Here is a 24872-nt window from a genome sequence, read left to right on the forward strand (position 1 = left end):
AAGGTCAAAGAAATAAAAGACACGAAATTCTGGATAAGACTACTTTTTAAACACCCTCAGAATTTTTTTTCTAGATGCATTAGCTTGTTTCCTCCCAGATTCATCAGCTTTACTTCTTCAAAGTAGTATTTAGCAAGCTTTGTAAGTTGTAAAGAGGTCCAACATGCTTTTACGCCTCAGCACCAAGGCCTACCAAGAGCCTGATAGAAATGAAATAAAAGACACGAAATTCTGGATAAGACTATTTATAGTAATATTATGATTTGTTTCGCCTTCATTCTTTTCAGCTCGTCATCCAGACAGCTACAAACCAGTTTCGTTACTATCTAAAATAGCTACTTTGTTAGCGAAATGCGTATAGAAATTAAACAGCTTTCAAAAATTGTGTAATTATTATCGTGGTCAACATTGAATTTCGAGAAGCAGAATAAATATTCCATGCCATTTGAAAAAAGTCTGATCTAGTTTCCTCAATGGATGAGTTACACACATCAAGAAATTGTTTTCGTCCTGTCTCTTTTTAACAGTGATAACCAAATTGATTCAGTTCCTTTCTGTGTTCTGGTCGAAATAAAATAGTACAACCCCCCCTTACGAAGACGCCATCTCTGGGATCGACTAAGAACTCACTCATATGAACAGTAGATAGTTTAATTTTTAATGTCAAACTTGCCGTTTTTCAAACTATTTGAAATGTATCGATGAAAATTTGAGGTCTTATGGTAATACTATTTATCAAAGCTGCAATAAATATGAGAACAACATACAAGTATGTAGGCCGTGGTCGAATGGAACTCGAAGCAACTAACGTTTCTTCTGTTCCTACGGTATGTGCTCTGACTGGAGTCTCATCGACGACTGACTGACGAGCTACGTATTCACTCGTATTTATAATTTCAGAGGGTGGCGGAGGTGATGGTGGTGGGGCTGATGATGGAAATAGTATAGAGGACGAAGATAACCACTCCTTCTTAATCTGCACTTTTGCTGGATCGTTCTGATCTGCGATGTTCCTAGATTGTTCTGATTGGTGCACGTTGTATGCTACTGATGGAGGCCGATCAGAGTGATTTTTAGTCCATTCCTAGCTTTATTGAGAACTGGATGCCACGTTCTGTTAACCCGTATACCTTTTTCTTTTCATTTGAAATTGTTGGGATGGTCATAGATCTCAATGACCTCCCTAGCGTGTGTAGTAATGCATTGAATTAGATGATACAGCAGCTTTTTCGTATTTCATTACGTGGTCTGCTTCTGCTAGGATACGTTCTGCAATTGCGAATTCCTCTAGTTGCATGAGGCAACAGCTAGGCGTGTGTTCTTGTATCCTGGTGTTGATACTACGTTTGGTAGTTCCGAGGTGTGAACTGAGTCACAGAAACAAGGAATCCTGCATACACAGATAAATGTCAAAGGCTCTCTTTTGTCCTTGGCCGATCTGATAGTGTTATGTAGTTGATTAGGTAACTTGTGAATGGTCCTAATGTTGATGCAGAAAAGTCTTGACATCTGTATCGTGATCGAAGTTTGAGTATTTCTTCCAGGATGTAGACCACGTTTGATTTCTTACGCTGTAAAACGTTTGGCATGCTGAGCTTGGTCTAGATGACAAAGTTCTTTTCAAAAATATTCACTTCACAAATCCTGGTAGCACGATAATTGTACGTTTTTGTCCTGGATGTTGGTTCGAGTTCTTGTTGATAAACCGATCAGTACGAGCAGGTTTGCGATAAACTGTGTTACCAAGTTTTTCGTCAGCTGCAATAATATATCAGGTTAAATTTTTAATTTTTAATGTTTGGGAAATTGACAGTAAGAACGAAAAAATATCAATATATCTGTCATCAATAAAAAATTAACAAACTGGAATATTTGGAAACATTCATCAAATGTTATGTTTTCAATTTTTCTTTGGACATTGATTGTTCATAAATATTTTTAAAAAATATTTGCGTAAATAAAAGTTCTTGGCAAGGATCTTTTCCAAAACCTTCAAAAATTACTACAAAAAAGGAAAACAATCCATTCAAATAGAAAAGGGAATACTTTTACAAGAGATTAGGTCTGTGTTCTTCATTATTAAACAAAAGGTTTTTTTCCAATTTGTATCTGAAAAAACTCAGAAACATGATATGCATATCTATATCGAGTGCCTCTTGTGGTTTTTATCGATGACAATTCTGATTTCCTCCACAAAAAATGACTTTCGTTTAGTATTTGTAGTGATTTTCTTTATTCCTTTCTTTGGAAATTTCCCGTATGTTTTGTTTAATGATTGAGAGAAAATAACAAAATTAAAATCCAGGTTTCATCATCGAAAAAGTAAAGTAAGAATCTAACAAATGATTAATTGAAAGGAAAATTGCAATAAGATTCTTCTACAGCTGGATTATCTGGTGTTGATGTTCAAAGATATAATTATTGGTGCTACAGTTTCAGGAGATGGAGTTTTTTTTGGTAAATTTGATGCTCTTTAAGAATTTTTTTAATCTTCAATATCTGCAACAGTTTTTGAGATATTTCATTCAACTAAATTTCAAACTAATTCTTTATGCAACATGGCTCGAAATAACTTTTGGGAAATGACACTCCTGAACCTAATGAACGTGAAAATTTTGTAATATGGACTATTATAGAAGAGGGAATGAACAAGAAATGAAACAAAAATCCTCTTTTATTGATATGATTCACAATTACATAATAAAGTTTTCATCATGCGAAAGTTTAAATATTATATAGTTATAAATATACACATTTTCTTCACATATATATCTTCAACAGAAATTCAATATAAACTGAATTTTGGAAGTGTAATACCCTTTAAGGATAACCTATAATCCAGAAAATAAATGAACTGACAGGTAGATTATTGACAAATACCCCTACTTTCAAAAAATAATGCAGTGATAGTGGAAAAAAATAACTTCTATGCAGAAAATATGCTTGCTGTCACTGTCAAATTATACTATACTAGAATTTCTTGTTCCTTTGGAATATTGTACATCGATTTTCTGCAGAAATGCAAAGGGCTTTTTCCTTTGCCAATTTTAGAATTAAATTTTTAGGATACGTTCCTAAATGTCATACTATGAAAGTGATAGTTATTGAATTGATTCGCATTGAAAATTATTACTATCAAGGTGAAGATTTTGGGCCACCTTAAACTTATTAGTTATGGTGGTAATACTTTGATACTTATAATGCAGTTTTTGGAACCTTTGGAGTAGTAATAAATATCACTGGAGTGATACACCAAACCGTTATTGTAACACCCCGACACGTGTTTCGATCACCAAGTGATCATTTTCAAGAGGAAGATCAAACTCAGTTTGATCTTGGAGTTTTTTCCCAACACCAAACAGTTATTTTAACACTTCGACACGTATTTTGATCACCAAGTGATCATTTTCAAGAGGAAGATCAAACTGCTAAAGAGTATTACTAATAGGGCCACCCTAGCCTGGAGACCCGAAAAAAAAGGACACAAGGGCAATGAGAAGGCCAGTGCTTCGGCCCGTGAAGTTGCATCAAATGCCATGATAGGACCAGAACCTTTCTGTGGGCTGGCGAAGACAAGTATAAAGGTATCTGTCAGTTCGTGGATGCAAGAAAAATCGCCAAGGGGCATCACCAATAGGGTCACCCTAGCTGGATACCCTGACACGAAGGACACAAGGGTGATAAGAAGGCCGATGTTTTAGTCTCGCGAAGGTGCATCCAAAGTCATGATAGGTCCGGAACCTGTCTGTGAGCTGGCGAAGACGAATATAAAGACACCTATCAATTAGTGGATGTAAGCCAAATCGTTAAATTGGTGAAACAAGCTCCCAGGAATGATGCGGGCGAAAAAGTTCATGAAGGAACCGCTAACTACCGAGACAATTTTATTTGACAACCGACAGACAACATTCATTGATTGGGACTGATTCTTCAGGCATGTTTCCCAATGCCTAAATAATTTTTCTTTTCATCTCTTGATAGTTTAAAAAACAGATTTGTTAAAAGAATATCCATTAGAACTTTCTGCTTTCGAAAGAATCTCTGGATAGTTGAACTGACTCCTCTGATAGGAGAGAACTATGAGTTGACAACTTAAAGAGCAGTTATTTATTGGTAGCAGAAAATAGTTTTGATTATGAATTGTCTAGGGACGGTTTTCCAACGTACTGCTAAGAAACTCAGCTGTCAGCTAAGTCGATAGCAACTGATTGCTTGTCTCGTTGAACCACTCTATTGCGACTTAATCTTCTAGCTAGAACTTAGCTGCTGATTGAAAAACTGACCTAAAGAGAAAACTGCGGGCTCAATTGATTGGCTTCTGAAGTGAATTAGTTTATCAAACCAAATCGGACACCAATCTCAATTCCAATAATGAAATTTGCTTTCAATGTAAATAAATGAAGATATGACATTTAGGGAACAAATCCAAATGGGAAAATTAAAGCAAAATAAAGGCTCCACTGGCAAATATACCCAACTTATCCCACCAAAGAGTGACAAATTCAGAAAAAACGATTCAACCTCCCTACTGTATCCCCTCAACGAAGGCGGTATCATCCAGCGTGTGCAACCAGTTGAAAATCATCATATTTCTCTCGTATTTGGACAGCGGTTTTCCTCTTTCCCTCTCTACATCCCTGATGGTCAGAGGAAGATTTTTCCCTGCCCTCTGCTGGGCTACCCTCAGCATGGCGGCATTGGTGCTACTCGAGGTCGTGGGACTTTTGCTCGGAGTGGGACTCGAGCCGGGGACAGTCAAACGGGACGGAGCGACGTTCGCGCTGTTCGGAGCTGGTTCTGAACCGAGGCTCGCCGTAGCGGTGGATGGTGTGACCTCCAACCTGTCAAGGTTGAATTCACTCTGCGAGAGGCGTTCTAAGGCTTTGTATGTCGTGAGAAGTCTTCTTCGTATGTAGTTTTGGCGCACCTGTAAATATTATGAAACGGTTAGATACATTTGGGATGAGCATAGTTATATGTAGAGCGATTTGTATTATTCATCTTTCAAAAAATGCTTAATGTAGTTTTTTAATTATCAGTCGATGATCGGCGTGATAGCGAGTCCACTGTATCAAAAACTAGCCCACGCGTTTGCTTTTTGGACTTCTTTGAAGTAGATGCTCTAACAATATATTTTTTCTCGAATCCATCGGTTTGTAGAACCTGAAGCAGATGTTATCTTTCAGCATGCATGGATACGTAGTTTTCCACTGTGATTACAGCTCAAAATTCTTAGATTTCACAGAAGATGAATTGGATACGGCGTGCGATAAACTGAAAAACGGTAAAGCTCCTGGAATTGGTAATATGCCTCCTACAATTGTAAAAACGCTAGCGACAAAATATCTGAATACATACTGAAACTATATAATGAACTAGCAGTTAATCTTGATTAGATTGACAAAATAGCTAACAATTGCAGGCGGACTATCACCAAAACAGTTTGGTTTTATGGAAGGCAAACAAACAATAGATCCGATAGGGATGATACTAGAAATTGCGAGGATTGCACGGCAGAAACACTATTTGGTGCACAGGAGGCTCTGTGCGGTGATCACTCTTGATGTAAGAAAAGCCTTCAACAGCCCAAGTTGGCAAAAACTCCTTGATGTATAATTAATATCATCAGAGCCTACTTCTCAGAAAGATAATACTCGCGACGAAAAATATATCTATAACAAAGATAATTAACAGCAGAGTACCACATGGATCATTATTGGATCCTACACTATGGAATGTACTCTATGATGGACTACTTAGGGTGGAACAACCAAAAAGAGTTACGGTAATAGGCTTCACAGATGACATTGCTGTTGTTGTGGTTGCCAAAGGTGAAGAAAATGTGGCTAGTACAGCAAATTCAGCTCTTGAGCGCATATCAAACTGGCACCAGATAAGACAGAGGCTGTCCTTCTCACGATGAAAAGAAAACTGAATCTTGTCTTTGAAGTTCAAGACGCCGCTGTTACCCCACAAATGAACATTAAATACCTAGGCGTATGGCGCGATACGAAGCTTATCTTCGTCGAGCATATGAACGAAGTTATCTATAAAGTAGAAAAAACGGTAACAGCTCTTTCAGATCTCCTTCCGAATATAGACGGCTCCGTTCCGCCAAAAGAAGGGTACTTTTGAGTGCGGCCCATTCTCAGATTTTATATGCAGCCCAGTTGGAGACAACAAAAAAATACTATCGAAATTCACAAGTTTGCAAAATAAAATGACCTTGAGAATTTGCTGTGCTCACAGAAATGTATCAGCAAAAGTGGTGGAGGTGACAGCTGAAGTTCCTTTCATTGAATTTCTCATAAAAAAGGCGGGAGAGGTACCTGGGAACAGTTAAAAGCTGCCTAGCAAGCCAAACGGGATGATAGCAGTTATGGTAGGTGGACATATCACCTAATACCAAAAATACAACACTGGACAGAGAGAACAAACCGAGAGGTGCATTACTGTCTCACGCAAGCGATATCAGGACACGGGTATTTCAGAAATTCCATATTGTGACTTTCAGGGTGACGTAGAACATACGTTGTTTTACTGTGTCAAGTGGGAAGATATTCGGCGGAAAGCTTGCAGGGGCACATTTCGTAGCAGGCATTGTCAATGAAAAAATCTGTTTGAAATCTGTTTAAAATATGTTTTTTCGTTAACCAGCTGTCGCACCCCTACGAATGACAACCCTCAGAAGTGAAACTTGTGCGAGCTAAGGATTAAAGAGGTCTTACCTTTTAACGTGTGATTCCTAACACCTAAAAGAGCTGGAATATCACATATTGAGCAATTCGATTCATGATAAAAAATTAAGATTGAACCTTATAGAATTAAGATTGAACCTTATAGAATAGACACAAGTCAATAAGACAGCACCTCCCTTTGAAATAATGCGAAAGGGTTCCGGTGGGAGGGAAGAGGTAGGGAGGAGGAGTACATTGTACTCTGGGGACCTACTACTGGGGACCTATTGGCGAGTTTATAGTTTTGTATCCTCACGAAAAATGTTTCAAATTTTGTTGAAACATTATTTCTTATATTCAATGTATTGTTACGTTTTTCCCCGTGGTTCACCAATAATTGACTACATTGAATAATCAAACTTAACTCTATTCCACTTCAAATACAACAAACAATTCAACTAAAAATTTAACTATTATTTGAATGTCTATCGTCTTACTAGATCACTTCGCGTACCGCACTGTAGCTTCCGCCTGACTGTGTCGATATGCTCGTAGTTAGCGTTTGAATATTCGTATTTGAATGCCGTAGAAATTTTGCCGAAGATCTGTCGAAGTAGGTAGCATTATTCTCGCTGCTTCTCGAGTGGCGGAGAATCATCGTGCATTCGCGCGCTCTTAGCTACGTCACGTTTGGTTTATGGTTACCAGTGGCAGCCGGCGTTATTTTCTTTCGGGTATAATATACAACAGTTTACAGAATATTAGTGAAACCTAGGTTATTCTGGAGAAAATCCAGGTGCATATTAGTTGTTAATTTTCCACGAAGAAAAAAAGAGAATATTGTAAGCAGCTTTGGAGGGTTTAAGTATGGCATACAGATGCATGAATACCGACTATGGGGCGGAAGCTGAAATATACGAAGAAAATATAAATTTACGTTACCTCTGTTCACTAGTTCAATTTACATTCGTCTGCCAATATGTAGTTCTGCAATGCGCGAGAAAAAAATTGAGGCCTTAATGAAACGAGATCAATATTCTCACAGACATCTAGGTTATATTGATTAACTCTGAGAAGAACTAAGAGGAAATAGTGGACAAGACTAGATTGACCCTCTATACTGGATGCCAGGACACTCAGAAGTCACACAAACAATGAAAAAGATGAGGAGTATGATAAACACGAATAGACAATTTACTATATGGGCCGGACTGGCTGTGACGGTTTATCTCCTGGTAGTAATTATCTTCTGTCTATGAATTGTTCAAATGTATTCGTTTGATTGAAAGAACAATTATTATTGTTTACTTCGTTTTTTTTAAAAATCCGAAAACAAGTTTTCGGATACTAGTTTATCGTAATTATTTCTATAATTCATAATTTAGTACTCATATTTGTTGTTTCAGGATATTAGTTTTTGCATTACCTCATCTGTGATAAACATCCATTATTTTGATTATATCACTAATCAGTAATTAATGATTGATAATATACACTTCGACTTACTTTTTTGTTAACGGATCTGATCAAGTCAGCTGCGGTGAATGTGGGAGGAGGGGGTGTACTAGCTGGTTGCTGAGTGTTACTACTCGATTGCCCCCCATGAGGCGAAGGCAACTGCGAAGTTGACGCTATATCACCTACTGCTACCCAGGTCGAACAGGATCTGTGTAATAATAAAAAACTCAATCACAATATGTGCTTTTATACCTCTAATTTCGATGTTGGGGGCTGTGGATTTTTGGAATTTCTTCCTGAAGTCTCACTGACGCGAGCGGCTAGCTTCTCCGACGACTGGATATTACGGCTGCGTAAGGCGTATTCATGTCGACTCAGGTAGTTTGGTGTGCTAATACCTGTACCAGGATTGCGTAAAGTGTATTTATGTTGACTCAGATAGTATGATGTGATAATACCTGTACCAGAGCATCTAAAGGAATAACTGGAACATCTTCAACAACCATTAGATCGAATAGATACAGTATATCCGAGATCAACAAAGCCATAAAACTTGAAGAATTCCGCCGAACACACACTCTCTTTAGCAACCTTGAGGTGTCTCACTGCGGCCTTCATGAAGGTTTTGGAAGGTGCAATGACATTACTGTCGTTGCGCGGCTTCTTCAACCTTCTTGAGACACCCTCCGTGGAGGTTCTCAAGTAAGGGCGCTTTCCTACAGAAGCAGCCGGTTCCAAGCCTTCATTCAAGGCGGAGCTCTTGGCGCTCGCCGCAGAAAGTACCCTTGCTGTTGGAGGTGGAGTGAGGGAGGTGGAGAGGAGAAGGGTGCACTCCTGTCTCTATCGTTCTCTATCTCCTTTTGGCCTCGGCGCCGCAAATGCGCTTAGGTTTGGCCTTTGTATTATATGACGAGGTGGTCTGCCATGTCCAGCCTCATTTAGAGCGGTAGATCAGGGTGGACATTTCTGTTCATATACAGACACCGCCATAGATTGAGGTGAGCATTTATATCCAGCCTCGGAATTGGTTTATGTTCTTTTCTGTGTCTGTTTTTGTATTTGTTTCTTTCATGTATGTTCCCACGAGTAGCAGGGGAAGAGTTGGTTAATCTAGCAGAGCCCCGCATTACCAGGGAAGGCTGATTACAATGAAGTTTCGCTCGGTTCCCCAAGGAAACCGCATATCACCCTGCGGCCATTCAGCTGTCGACACGATTCCTTACACTTTAGCTTGGGTAGGCTGGTCCAAGGTGGAATGTTTCGCCAAGGTTTTTGGGGAGTTTTGGTTCCCCCCTTCCTACTTATTTCTGCCACTGACCAGGAGTCCGGCGACCCCGTATGTAAGGCTACATTAGCTTCCCGGACAGGGCTCCCAGTCCCCTGGCTGTTTCCCTATCCGCCACCTGGGAATGCGCCCGATAAGTAGTCCAACCCACGGGACGTATCTATCAAATATCCCTAGAGTTACAAAAAGAATTGAAAAACTTTCGGGAAACACAACATCAAAACGGTTTTCAAACCCACCAAGAAGATAGAACAAAGCCTCAGATCAGCTAAAGACAAAAGATACTCACTATCAACAGCAGGGGAACTCATTGCCCCCAACTAGGAATACCATAGTCGACTGGTACGTGAGGCAATAGAGATCCACAAACACGGATAATTTCAACAGAAAAGAAGAAGCGGCCGCGAAAGCCTTTATTTTGGTTCTAAGTTTGATCTCTTATTGAAGGTGTCTGTTGCATATAGTATGAATATTCTGAAATCCATAATTCCTCCATACACACAAAATATCAGTATAATTGAATTCTGCCACTCATCAAGTGTTGAGAAGAACAATATTGAAGAATACATTCAGCTATCTAAGAATTCTCAAAGGTAGCATACGTATGAAATCGAAAGTGACAAAGTCATCTTTTCTGTATGTATTAGTTTCATAAAATACCGACAGGGGCTTAGAATTTGATGTATATAAGAAGGATAGTGGCACTTTCAGATATATTCATGATAGCTACCACCATTGTTTACAACAAAAAAGTACAGGGCTACTTGACCATTGGCTGGTGACATTCCCCTAAGCAAAGAAAGGTAGAACAACGAGAAAAAAATTATCAAGGGAGTAACTGGGAGTAACGGTATTCCTTGAACATAGTTGCCATGTTAATGAAGAAAAAAAATCAGAGAGTGTCCATATGAACTAAAATACACCAATCAATCAGTTAATTTTGGAATTAAACATAAAAGTGGTCGAACGCACCTTGAAGTTTGGTCCAACCTCGCATTCTCCAAAAGGAATCCAGATCTTTGCAGCGAGTTCAATGCTAGATCTGACACAGCGTTTCGCAGACTAGTCACGCAATGTCCATCTTCAGGTGAAGGTAATTGGCTGATATCGCTCGTACTGAAGCTTTTTTGGAGACCAACAGCTGATGATAAGGCCGCACAACTACGAATCAGATCAGTCTCTTCTTCGAACCATAATATTTCAGGTATATCAGCGGGTCTGTGAAAAAAGAAAGGCGTCTTCAATGATTTTTTTATCTCTGCACCTTATCATGATTATATTTAACGTATGTTGATTCGCACATTAGCTGTGTGTCAATGAGAGTGCGATATGCTGATACGATGATTTTTTTATATTTGAGTGTGGTTTATGAGTTTTCAGAAGTATGGTAAACATTGCCATTTAGAACAGAATATCTGGTACACAGATCACAGACTAATTTAACATCTAGGCTACAATTTACAAAGGTTTTGTGTAATTTTGGCCGTTGAAGTTACAGGCAGATAATGTACCGTAAGATTATTTATCTTAAATAGTTCTGAATAAAAGTTCGTGATAGCATATAACATACCACTTATGTAGTAGCCACTATTATGCAAAATACTGAGCCATTATTACAATTGAATTGGATACTTTTTTATAATGCACATTTTAGAATATCTGTCAAATTCTTATTAAAAATGATACAATTGTCGTTTTAAATATTTAATATAGATCAACTTTGTCTTTGTCTATTTGTTTAAAATGGTCTGTCACGAAACTTAATGTGACTAACTAAATTCTATGCTCTATGCGGGCGAAACTGCGGGTAATAACTAGTTACTTATTAAATTGATTGTTGATAATTTTTGTTTGGCGCCACGGTTGAACGGCGATTTGTCGTACTATAAATGAACTAGCATGTTGCCATATGTAACACTTGAAGTTCTTGATAAATCCGCTCTATACCAGCGCCGAATTAAAATGATCAACAATCGTTTCAAATGTATATTTCAAATACAACAAACTTTTTAAATCATCAAAAAATTTAATTCTTTGTCAGAAATTAGCTTTTTAAAAATATTGATGAAATAAAATGATACTTGCTTGAGAATGTTTTGCACAAAAGTTGTAACCATATTTTAAATTGAATGCATTAAAGTGAATGTTGGAAATATTCAACACTTTCAATAAAATTGAAATATAACAATCTTTATTATTCATAGAAAATATTTAGTATGGAAAGTTAATTTGCTATATTTTCAGACAAACGAAAGTCTATTTTTATTACCAACAATGGGAAAACTTTGAGAGTTATTCAAATATATTCATTGAAATTTTATTCCCAAACTTACTTTCAGAAAGGAAATTTTAAGTTTAATTATAATTAAACAGTCATATAAATAACTAACGATTTATTCTAAGGTCAAAATTATATGCGGAATTGAAACTTTTGTTGAATTTACTCGAATAATACATTCCATTGACTGTTGAATAAAAATGTTTGTTCATTGCTGAGTTGAACTATATGTATATAGATTATTTTTCAGCATAATATATAGTAAATTGGCGTTCCATTTTCCAACAATATTTTTCTTCGGAATCAATACAAGCTTGTAGTTATTCCATTAGTCTTTTTTATTCAAATAACAATTTTATTCATGTAACATTTTAAATCAAGTGTCATTCAAAATAGAAAAAAAATTGCGAACAATCGTTTTTAATGTGTCGAACAAATTCACGAATCAATTAAATTCAAACAAGTAAATTGAGGAATGACTATTTGTGACAATAAAAAGTAAAACGGCGTTCCATACATTCCAGTTATAACTTGGATGAATTTTTTGTATTTTATTTCTCTGAAAGAACGTATTATCCATGCCTGCCATTGTTGGGGCTCAATTATGGCACGTATATAACAAAATATGCATTATATTTTTTCTACAATGAAATATATTCTGATTCTAATTCTGTTTACATATAGTTGCTTCGAAGTGAAAACTGCAGTGTAAGACAAAGGACGATTCTCGTCGGCGGTTGATGTTTAAGCTTGGTTTTGCAACTGACCGCCTCGTTTATCTCTGATATTCGAATATTTGAAAGAATTGAATAGAACTGGTCGATACTTGATGAAAATCCATATTGAAACTAATCAATACAGTTTATTGTATGATTTTCACTATAAACTAAAAGTTACTTCTAAATTACAAACATTTTATATCCTCCTCTTCTCAAAATGGATGTAATTTTGAAATAACTTTTAGTTTTAGTTCATGCTTGAGAAAGCTATTGAATAGCGAAACACGTGTCGCGGTTTTTGTAAAACCCTGTATAGTGAAAATCATACAATAAACTGTATCGATTAGTTTTTTTTTAAGAAACAAATGATGAAGATATGTGGCCCTTCTGCGCTTCTGTACAAATCCGTCCCTGGTAAAAATTCAATACTACCTGATTTCCTGCTATTCGTTCCGATATTCGTAGAATTTTGTTTCAATATTCCGTAGTTGAGCACGATATTCGTTTAAGTATGTTTTCATCTCTTCATGTTAAAAACCGCATTTTTTCAAAACGGAAATTTGGTCGATTTTCATTCGAACTCGATGCGTGCATCGATAATTTTGTAGTATTTGAGAAAACACCATGTTTGAGAGCTTAATCTGAATGAAAACTGAACAGCATTTCATCGATTCATCTTATGGAAAAACCTGGGGACTCTTATCCAATGACTTTGCAATCGAAATGTATTAGGTCCTTTACCATACGAGTATGGGAATAATTTAATGAACAGAATGAAACCTTTCGACATACGGTAGAGAATCCGAATTAGAAACTTTATTTCATACACTATTCTACAGGATGAACCCGATTACAGAATAGGGAGTAACAGCGGCATTTACAAATATGTACTTACATAATATAATTTATGAATCTATATTAAAAAAGAAATTAAAAACAGAACTGTCAGTTAGCTGAGAAATGTCTTTTGATTTGTATAATCTGGCAATTGAATATATCTAGGATACGACTAACAGAATTAGAGGTATCGCACGTTGTATAAATTGGGGATTTTTTCATTATATTTGTTCGCGGAATGTTGAGATAAAAGGTGACACTATTCCTAGATGACCGTCTAGGAACCCAAAAATTCAACATACGTAACAATTGAGAGCAGGTAATGATATTGTTTGTGACTTCGAATAAAAAAAAGAAATGAATAATATTTACGCCTTACCTTGAGCCACAAAAATTGTTAGTTTCAATCAATTCATAATAGGGTATTCCCACAGTAGGATACGTACCTTCAAGTTTGAAGACATATATTTTGGGAAGCGTCTCTGTAGGGCTTCTAAAGCAAATTCAAATCCAAGATAGAGTGGATGTAAACATTGACATGCCCTACGCACGTGATATTGAAAATCCCAAGAATTGGCCAGGGTCGTATTCAGAACCAACATCTTGTTGATCGCAAATGTTATATCATACTTAGGAAAACTTTTTTATAATAACGAGTGAAATGCACAAGTTTTGCAGTTTAATGGGAAAAATGCAGATAATATGTGTAATATGAAAAGATTTTCATTGGATTTTTCACAGCGCACTCAAGCATTATATGAAAAGAGACGTAATTATTTCTTTATTAATAATTTTCATTTTATGTAAAATCAAAAGGAATATTAATCAAAATTATTCAACTGGATGAATTTGTCTCTTCATCAGTAGTGTCATCCTCACCAATCTGAATTATCAGTGGCTCGATTTGTGCATCTATTATGTTATCAAGCTTCCACATCTTTGTCTCGACTTCCGATATCACATGTCATTTCTCCGCTGTGACTCTTTTCAAAGCCTCATCAGAAAGTATTTTGAGATCTGCAAATTTGAACGTGGTGTTATGCTGAGCTACAAAATTCTTCACATTCGCCCATATTAACTCGATGGGATTGAGCTAGCAGTGGTATGGAGGCAGGCGAAGGACAAATTTGTTTTGGCCTGCTGCCATCTCATCGACTATATATTTTTGGTATTCAAACTTGCGGTCCTTGACAATTTTTAGTAGCTGTACTCTTAGCATTGAGTCTTCAAAGCTAATATTCTTTGATTGCAACCAATTTTGGATTTCAACCTTCTTCGAAGACGTTGTCGGAATCTTCTCTAACCGTAGCGAATGATGAGGTGCATTGTCCATTACAATCACAGCATTATCCTCCAGATGGGGTAGAACTTTGGAAAACCACTGTTTGTGGCCGATGTGACAAATAATAAGCCGTTTTCCTTTACCTGAAATTATGAAGAGGTATGTAAGTGAATAAAACAAATACGAGGGTTACTTTTTATATATTGAGATTGAGGCAGATCTTAAGTTTACCTGATGGATTTGTTAATCCGGTGGATAGTCCATCTAGAAAGGCCCTCCTAGATGAGGTCATAGTTTCATCGACCCATACTTTAGGGGTAGTATGACCAGCATTAACCCAGGTTTCATCCATATAATAAATTGTTCTCTGTTGTTTCCTATAATATTTAATTTTGGTCAAATACTCTGTCCTCCATAACACAATTTTCTCTCTATCCAATAATAAACTATTGCGCCCTCGTTTTTTCCATACAAAATTCAAATGTTTCAATACTTTATGGAATGTTGAGCGCTTAAAACTTGGCAATAAAACATCTTTATTTATTTCTGTGAGTACTTTGTCTATCGTGGGTATTTCATTTCTGAAAAAGTACTCATGCACTTTCCTCCTGATTGCATGTTTATCAGCATCATCTATTGATTTTATCATGGTTTGACGATTCTGATTTGTATTCGGTTTGGAAAATGTATGATTTTGTTTATATTCCCGTGAAACATTGTAAATCGAAGCGCAACATACTTCAATTTTATCGGAAACTTTCGATACGACTTCGTCAACAGTCGATGTCTCAATTTCTTCCATCTCTTTCTTGAACACATTTAAAATCACTTCTTTCATGTCAACACTCAAATGCCTTTTTTTGGATCGTTTCCTGGCTGGACTCAGAGAATAGCTCACAGTGTCATCAGCAGTGTCTGTACTGGACATCTTGGAAAACAATTTTAAACAATATACTATAACGCACGCCACACAAACACGCAAACGACTGATTACAACCCTGTGCTGGTACCGAAGTCGTACCAAGAAGGCGAATTCACCAATGAACGCTGCCCTTTCCATCTGACACTGGGCGATCACGTGAACATCACGCTTCGGTTTTATTTTGTTTTACTCTATCTTGGATTTGGATAGTCTTTAGTTGATTTATATGAACATGATAGTAGGGACTCCACACATCAGATGCATAATCCAGTCTAGACCGAAGAAAGGTGAAACAAAGTAATTTCAGTGGAGAAACTTTTTCGAAGTCTTTTTTAGTTTATTAAAAGAGAGGGATAAATCAAAAGTAACACCTAGATCAGTGAGTGTGTCAGGACGCTGCAGAACTTGATTGTTTATGACGTAGGTAGTTGTGTAATGTCAGATTCGTTTTCAGTAAGTGAGACATTAAATTACATTTGGATATGTTGAGAGATAGATTATTATTCCGGCACCATGTAATAGAGTGTCAGGTCATCTGCGTATAAAAAGAAATTGGCATAAATCTGATTTCTGATTTCATTGATGAACATATTGAACAGTAAGGGTCCTAGGTTCGACCCTTGTGATACACCAGATGTGGCTAAATATGCGACAGACGTGAGGCCATTGAGTTGGACATAATACTCAGGGTTGTAAAAAAACGATTCGAAGAGAGTAATTAAGTCACTGGATAACCCAAAAGTCGAAAGCTTGTTGAGCAGGATACTATGGTCAAGTCTGCCGAGTCTGAGACTGACAATCAATACTCTACACAATACATTGAGTAATTGTTACAAGATTGGTGATGGTTGAACGTCCTTTCATAAAAACGTGTTGATTGGGGCTAATAATGCTGCTGATATTACAGCAGATTGTCTTGTCAAGAAGCATCTCAAACGCTTCACAAAAGTTGCATATGATAAAAATTGGTGTGAAAATTTTCATCTAACTTTTATCTCCTTTTTAAAAATTGGTCTGCAGTAAATTTAGACGTTAATTTTCTTAGGGTATGATAGACATCTCCAATACTGAAGTTTTTGATTACTAATTTGGGAATATCGCTAATGTTGTCCATATGATCACTTGATGTTGACACTATATAAGAAACACTGAAGAAATCTGCAAAACCATCAAGAATATCTGAGGCAATATCGAGTAGCTTGCTTTCATGTAACATTTTATCTCCGATTCCATTCGTTGAATAGAATTTTATATGAAATTTAGTATGTTGAAAAATACGTCACGATTGGGCTGGCCTTCAAAAGTTCCAAAATTACTTTTTAAGTACTACACTCATTTGTTTAATGAACATACTGAAAGAATGAACCCTACAAAATATGTAGACCATTTCTTTCCTGGAGTAACTATTATGCGGACAAGTATAAACATGTATCAATAAATATTTTTATCAATTTTTAGCAAATGACTCACATTATCAACCCTTTGTTGCGTGAATGTAACTTTTCAATGAAATAAAAATAATTTTGATATAGACAAATAGTGAGTACATCTAGAATTTTCTGTTTACCCACAGGATTAACATGGTTTCTATTTGAGAAATGCTCCACCAGTTCGATTGTTTCAATTGACGGAATACTGGGAAATAAGTTCCGGAAGTCAACCGTTATCAGAAAGAGTTAGTTATGTTTTTAGTGTTATTCCATACTTGGTATGTATCATTTATACTGAATAGCCGTTTAGATTTAGAATAGTATGAGCATTTCTGAGATTTCACTCGGATTTTTAACGGATATATCTGCTACAAACGACACCATATGTCCAATTGTAAAATTAGACGTGGCTCACAGAGTCAGATAGATCATGAGTATCTAAGTGGACTTAACGACGAAACTTTATTTTGGTCAAACGGGGAGAAGTTGTTGTCAAAGAATCAAAGAGCATAGAATTACTTTCTTGAATGTGAATAAGGTAGAGGAAAGCCTCTACACCAACGTTCCTGTCGAAGAAGCACTTCAAATCATACAGAAGAAGCTATCCAAAGATGGGGACCTGAAAGATAGAACAAACCTACCGATACAGGTAATCATGGAATTACTAGGATGCTATGTACGGAACTGCTACTTCCAACTGAGGGACGAATTCTTTACGCAAGATGAGGAACTGCCAATGGGATCGCCACTTTCCCCGGTTATAGCCAATATATATATATATATATATATATATATATATATATATATATATATATATATATATATATATATATATATATATATATATATATATATATATATATATATATATATATATAGAGATATAGATATTATTGAGTGTGTATGATATAAATCAAAAGGAGGAAATTCGTGGACATGACACTCAAGAAATATGGAGGCAATATATATATATATATATATATATATATATATATATATATATATATATATATATATATATATATATATATGGATATGGAGTGGTTTGAAACTCTGGCCATTGAAGAAGCACACAAGAAGCCCCGAGTCTGGTTGAGATACGTAGACGACACTTTCATAATATGGAACCATGGAAATGTAGAACTAGACACTTTCCTGAAGCACATCAACAACGTAAGTCCTTCCATCACTTTCACAATGGAAAAGGAAGTCCACAACGAATTGCTTTTCTTAGACGTATTGGTGAAGGGGACCGACACGAAATAGGAAACATCTGTTTATCGAAAACCCACTCACACAGGACAGTATCTGAACCAGAAATCCAACCACCATCAATCGATTGAGAGAGGAATCATCAACACTCTACTCGACCGTGCTTTCAGGCTCTGTAATACAAAAGAAGGTCTCGAAAAGGAACTAGGCATCATCAAAAATGACCTTCAACGGAATGGTTACTCCAGAGTGATAGTACAACAGGCTTCAGCTAGAAGACAGCAAGAGCTCCACAAGGAAGAGAAGCCGCTACAACCAGTACTTGTACTTCCCTACATCAGAGAATTATCGGAAAGGATAAGAAGGATTGGGTCCAAGTATAATATCAGGACCTTCTTTAGATCTGGGAACACTATCCGTAGCAGCCCCACAAAAACCAGGCCACCAAACGCGGACTGCGATTCCAAGAATTGCATTTACCGAATACCCTGCGAGTGCGAAGAATCATACATCGGTGAAACTAAGAGGCCATTGAAAGTTCGCATTGCTGAGCACAAGAAACACACACAGCGAGGAGAAACCAGCAAATCCGGAATAGCAGAGCATGTTTGGACTCATCAACATAACATAAGGTGGGCTCAAGCTGAAATCATCCACAAAGAAGAACACTGGTTTAGGAGAAAATTCAAGGATGCCGCGTATATGTTGTCCAACAACGCATTTAGTTAAAATAGCGTAGAGATACGTAACATATGAAAACCTCTTATCAAGCGAAAAACGACCAACTCTCGCCAAACGGTCATCTCCCGCTAAAACCAATGAAGCGAAAAGAGGAAAGAGGGGATAGGTGAAAAGTGAAAGCACCAAATGACCTATAAATAGTCAGATCTCGGAGGAATAAGTCCACCTGTACGCCGATGACACGGCTCTACTCTCGTCTTCCATGGGGCGGGAGCTCGGCGTCGTCTACATGCAACGTGCATTGGACGACCTCGAGCGCTGGTACCTCGATTGGAAGATCCGAGTAAACCCGGAAAAGACTCAGGCGATAACCATGGGAAGATTACTATCTTCTCCGGCCAGAAAAGTGAGAATCTCTGGAAGGGAGATTGACTGGCAAGCGCGGATAAAGTACCTCGGCCTTTTAATAGACCGTAGGCTCACTTGGAACCCGCACATTATGTACGTTAAATCCAAGATCGAGGGTCGGATAGCCAGTCTGTACCCTCTGATCAACAGGAAATCCAAAATGAGTTTAAAGAACAAAATCATGATCTACAACACGATGTTCAAGCCTGTCATCATGTACGCTTCAGGCGTCTGGGGAAAAGCGGCTCCGTCCAACATTTCCATTTTGGAAAGGTTGCAAAATAAGTTAATTAGGATGATTGTGAATGCTCCTTGGTTCGTGCGGAATGAAGCCATCCGCTGAGATTTGCAGCTGCCTTCCATTCGGCAGTCCATTCAGTCGAGGAATGAGAGAGTTTTCGAAAAAACGGAAACTCACGAAAACCCGTTAGTTAGGGAAGCCACAGATTATGCTGTAGACGACCCCTCTCGATATAGAAGGCCCCGACACTCTGTCGAATGAGGCCCTCATGTCCCCCGTTAAAGGATGAATAACTTTTTCATCCATCCCACCCCAGCCAGGTAGGGGTATCCCGTGAAGGGCGGCACTGATGTCTAAGGACTTCATGCCGTCATCTATCAGTCATGTACCCATTGGTCCCTTTCAAGGCCAATGATCAGCCAAAAGGGTAGGGGAGCTGGTCTCCAAACCTGGATGAAATTAGGATGACTCGTCAATAAGTCCAGTTATCACTCGAAGGCGATTGTGGATACTAACAATCGAAACGTCGTGACGTAACTTGGTTTGGAATCTTTTAATTTTTAGTTTTATTTTTCATTTTTGTCAATATTTTTTAATTTTCATCTTTTATTAATATTTCAATTTTTTATTTTCTGGATGTAACTTGTATGTTATTTTCTTGTAATTTCAGTTTTTTGTTTTAATAAAATTGTTATTTTCGGTTAATCTTCTTATTTTTTTTCAGGGATTTCAAATCAATTTATATTATATTAGACAATGGAAGTCCGAACTGATGAAATATATTTTCTTCGTATATGATTGTTTCAGCTGTACTTTTACTTCCTGGTATGTTTGTTTTGATAGTTCAGTGACAACCTCAAAGAGGGAGCTTGTTGGTTGTTTTCGAGTCACGTTTATTATCTACGAATACGGTAAAGTATTCACGGATATCATGAGTATGCCTTTCCCCGATACCTTTCCCCTTCGAACTGAAGATTTCAATAAACACATCGAAAAACTGTGTCAATATCACTGAAACACCCACCTATTCTGGCTCCTATTATCGGGATTCGGGCTGTGTCCTCTAACGAACTGTCCATCACTTTTGTTGAAACTCAGTAATCTACGTCCTGCGTGGGCATCAGAGGCCACGGACGACACCGAAAACAGCGACAAATCCGTGGTGACACTCTCGTGACTCGGAGACCTCAAAATCCTGCAGGCCACACTCAGAACGGGCGTCTGTGGTGTCAACTGTTCACATTTATCGCCGTCCACAGAGGTGGACGTCATTTTTTTTTCAAATCCCGGTCACTGGATCCGAGTAAAACTACATCGCACCGAACGACGACTCTATTTTGATTGTTTTCGATGGGGTCTCATGGCCAACTAGCGTCAATTCACGCCCGCCGCGAGCGCAATCGATAGAGCCGCACCAGCGCGATGATGCAGATGTATCAAGGATAGTCTGATCTTGGCGAGCAAAGTGTGTCGGGTAGACCACAGGTGATGACAGGTTAGGGTTTGTTTTGGGGCGACATGGATGTTCTTCCTAATTGGAAATTGATTACGGTCGATCGAGGAAGGTATTGCTTAAGGGTTCGATGTCGCTTCTCCTTTGAATACGGGTCAAGTGGATTTAATGTTACTCGATGTAATCGATGAAATTGAGGTAGATATAACAGTGTTTTGTTCCGGAGGCGAAGGTTAATGAGATTATTATGAACTCGTACAGTATTTCACCTGAAAACAAAGTAAAAGTAACATTCCAAGGTTTTAAATGAGCAGAATTAGAATGCAACGTTATAATTATTTCGCTAATTAATGAGATATTCATAGTACCACCATAATACCACCACGGCTCTTCTGTCAATTATCGACGATCTTTTTGAAGCTGTAGATGATGAGAATTTGACCTGTTTAATACTTCTGGATTATTATAGGGCCTTTGACACTCTTGATCACGAGATATTGTGTGAATTGAGTTGTATCGGGAGTGGCACAAGAATCTATCCTTGGGCTCTTGGTTTTCAGCTTGTATACCTGTGGTTTTTATATGTTTCTAAAAAATACAATGTACCATACAGACGACAAGCAGTTATATTTCTCTTTTCCATCTCGATATTCTACATCTGCTCTGTCATATATTAATAACGATCTTCAAGCCGTCTTTGACATTTATACAGTCCATAAACCCAAGCTCACATCTAATAAATCTGCAATAATGATGTTTGGACCTGAGAAGAACAGAAAGCTCGCCAACTCTACTTTTCAAGTCCGCCTCGAAAATAAAATACTTCCCTCCGTGACAGAGAATTTGGATTGTCTAAAGAAATGAACTTTAAACGTTCAAGCCAGTCTCGAATATACCTACACAGTAGGTTGCATGGACTGACGCCTATCAGAAAACAACTACTCCCCTGGCTAATACCACGAAGGGCGTTGGATTATATCCCACCGGCGCGGCGTCAGTGCAGGAATCTTCACAGAAAATTTCCTGCATCTGAAATTGGCAATACAACTGAAAGAGTCGACTTTCAATTTTGTAACGAGCACACTTGCAGACCGGTTTCGGGCTGCTTAGCCACTCGTCAATGCAAGATAGTGACCATCATCGACCTAAAGTCAATGATATTCCATAATTTAAAATCAGAATTCTTTTAGAGTATTTCATTCCTCTTCCTAAGTTGGAGCGAACAACAAAATGTCACTACATCTAGTGGTACTAACCAACTGCATATCCGAAATTTGCAAGATTCCTCTGAATAAGGAAGTCAATGGGCTATGCTTGAAGACTGGCAGTAAACAAATCTATAGAAATGAACTTTAAACGTTCAAGCCAGTCTCTGTGTAGGTATATCCACTGACTAATAAGAACATTTGGATTATGGTTGGACTCAGAATTTCGCTTCACTAAACATTTCACCTATCTGAACCAAACTTCTTATAAACGTTTCCAAATCGTGATTTGCTCAACACACACTTGAAATTTAGACTATGTGAGTTACTGATAATATCAAAAATTTCTTACTGCGATAGTATGGATCTGATTTAAGACATTCGGATGCCTTTCGACTACATCGTATTCAGAATTGCTGCCTACGCTGCCAAGGCTGCCATGTCTACATCATGACAGGCCTTGATGAACTCCTCAGTTTCCGACTTCAGCCCAGTCGACCTGAAGAAAGTGAAGGTCAGGTACTTGTTGTTGAAGAAGACCCCATGTATTGCTTATTCTTGTGTTGTCTCAGGAATGAAGTGGTCTTCGCGGCTTTTATATGGGCCTTTTGCTGAACGATCTCCCACTCGGTGACATCAGCTCTTTCAGTGTTGAAAACTAAACCGAATTCACCAGCTGCTCGGGCAGCTACTCTAAAGAAAAATGTTTTAATTCCTGATCTCTCATAGTCAACGACCATGCAGAGAAGGGGATCTGAACTCCTGACGACTTTACTGGCTCCATCCAGTACCATTATGTCATGTAGACACTCCAAAGTCAGAAGTCCGCGGGTCTTTACGTCGAGTTGATAAAGCTCCTCCCGGCTCAACTTCACAACGCCAAACGAGTTGAGTAAGACTGGAACGGCAAGCATCTTCATTGCAGCACCTCTGTTCTTCCCCGACAGTTCCGATGACTAGATCTATCAGAGTTTTTGGTGATACTTGTCGCGGAAAGAGTTCTTCACTGCTGTTACCTCTTGTAAATGGCGATGGTGCTAGATGTTTCCATCTAAGAGCTGCACATCCACTCCCTAGTCCCCGCAGTCTTCATTATTATTGAATATTCTTCGAATTTCCTCCAGAGCTTTCTTGAATGTCCTACAGAACTAACATTTTCATTTTATACATTCTCTTCAATTAATTTTCAATCGCTATTAGTAATGCTACTGAAGATTATGTAAGCCATTTGTTGAATTATTTGATAGCAATTTTCAATTCCTTGTCACTAAGCCACTATTCCAAGAGCAAAAAGAGGAAATAATCACTATTAATGCTGACATTTTTGGTGCTTCATATAAGTCTTTGAATTCTTTGGATTGGTTTGTCAAGGGGCGGACCGTTCTCATCCCCAAAAACGGAGATTAGTCGATTCCTAAGAATTACAGACTGATAACATGCTTAAATTCGTGTTATAAGTTGTTTACGAGCATCTTATACACACGAATACTCACCACAGTTGACCGAGTATCCGAACAAATATATGAGCAGAGAGGGTCGAAGAGAGGAGTCGCTGGATGTAAAGAGAACCTGCTTATCGGTAAATGTGTAACGCAGGACTCGAAACAGTGTACGCGTAACTTCTTTAATGCCTGGATCGATTACCGCAAGGTAGCCAACAAAATAGTAAGATACCTTGAGCAACAGATACCACTCTGACGGACTATCCTCGAAAAAGAGAGGTTTTATGTTTAGGTGGAGTCAAAAGATGTTTAAATCTTGAATTTAGATTAAGTAAATCGGTTCTGAAGGACACTTTTGTGTTTGGGTAAGCAGGTTTTCCAGTGGATATAACCTTATGGAATATAGAAGCAGAATGTAGAGATTTTTACTTGAGTATACCAGTTTTAGATTCATATAATCCTTTTTAAGAATCTGAGAAACACGTGTAGTGAATCCCAGAGAATTATCGACATAGAGGCATACATTTTTCGTAACGTCTCTATTTGATAATTGAACCTCATCGATGGAAATATTAATCAATTCGCTACAAGGTTTCTTTGCAGTCGGCCTAGCGAATAGCACGACATAAAGGGTCCATTACACGTTCAGTAATAATGTAATTACATATTGAAGCGGCAATGAAGGGTGTCCAGATATTTTGACTTTCGAGCATCATTCATAGCGAAGACATCATTATTTCGTCATTTCTGACTTCAGTATTTAAGTACGTATCCATCTCCTACAGAAGCTGAGAAAGAATAATTGTCACATGTTGGAGACGAACTCGCGACATTTTTTTTAATTCTTCATGTCAATAAGATTGCATTTTCTTGGACAATAAAGTATATGTCTATCTATCTATCCTTCCTTCATCCGGTAACGAAGTTTAACAAAACGGTTCATACATAATGCAATAATTATAGCTGGACATCCTTTTCTTAAAATCCATAATCGATGTGCTTTTTACGCCAGTCGAAACATAATGATGATGAAAAAATAATATCAGTAATAATGAACATGTAAGGTGCGGAAAATGATGACAAGGAAAGACGGGACAATTTTTAGAAATGATGTTTGTGCAATGATCTGCTGGAATGACATTATTACTGAACGTGTAACGAGCCCTTAAGATTTGTATGCATTACAGAGAGACAGTATTTATTTACATGATTCATGCCGCTATCATTCCAGTTTTTAGAACCTACCTCGTATATTAAAAACATACATATTACAAGAAAGTACGATCCTGTCTTACTTATCTTCTGTTCTTCGATTGTAACGATGTGTAAGTTATCTATTCCA

At 37.7% G+C, this 24872-nt stretch overlaps 1 protein-coding gene across 1 annotated transcript; it reads right to left on the reverse strand.

The window, feature by feature from the left end:
• Positions 1 to 2656: 2656 nt before the first annotated feature.
• On the reverse strand, positions 2657 to 21458 carry LOC111507500 (uncharacterized). The gene is made up of 4 exons (XM_023162804.2): positions 20455 to 21458; positions 10393 to 10638; positions 8184 to 8343; positions 2657 to 4927 (listed from the first exon to the last, which is right to left on the reverse strand). The coding sequence occupies exons 1-4, from the start codon at positions 20700 to 20702 to the stop codon at positions 4526 to 4528; spliced, it is 1056 nt and encodes a 351-aa protein (XP_023018572.1). The 5' UTR covers positions 20703 to 21458; the 3' UTR covers positions 2657 to 4525.
• Between the last annotated feature and the right edge of the window lie 3414 nt (positions 21459 to 24872).

Source organism: Leptinotarsa decemlineata, unplaced genomic scaffold (assembly GCF_025532065.1).
Source record: "Leptinotarsa decemlineata unplaced genomic scaffold, Ldec_3_MD MMD2_tig00026330_RagTag_RagTag, whole genome shotgun sequence".
NCBI lineage: Eukaryota > Metazoa > Arthropoda > Insecta > Coleoptera > Chrysomelidae > Leptinotarsa > Leptinotarsa decemlineata.

Bases quoted from the DNA above. Each gene is read 5' to 3' on its own strand.
- LOC111507500 (XM_023162804.2), bottom strand. From the start codon at position 20,702: ATGACGTCCACCTCTGTGGACGGCGATAAATGTGAACAGTTGACACCA. The intron at 10,639-20,454 runs GTGGGTGTTTCA...CTTTTTTCACAG, and splicing joins GATAATAGGAGCCAGAATAG to ACCCGCTGATATACCTGAAA. The intron at 4,928-8,183 runs GTAAGTCGAAGT...TAATATTTACAG, and splicing joins TCAGATCCGTTAACAAAAAA to GTGCGCCAAAACTACATACG.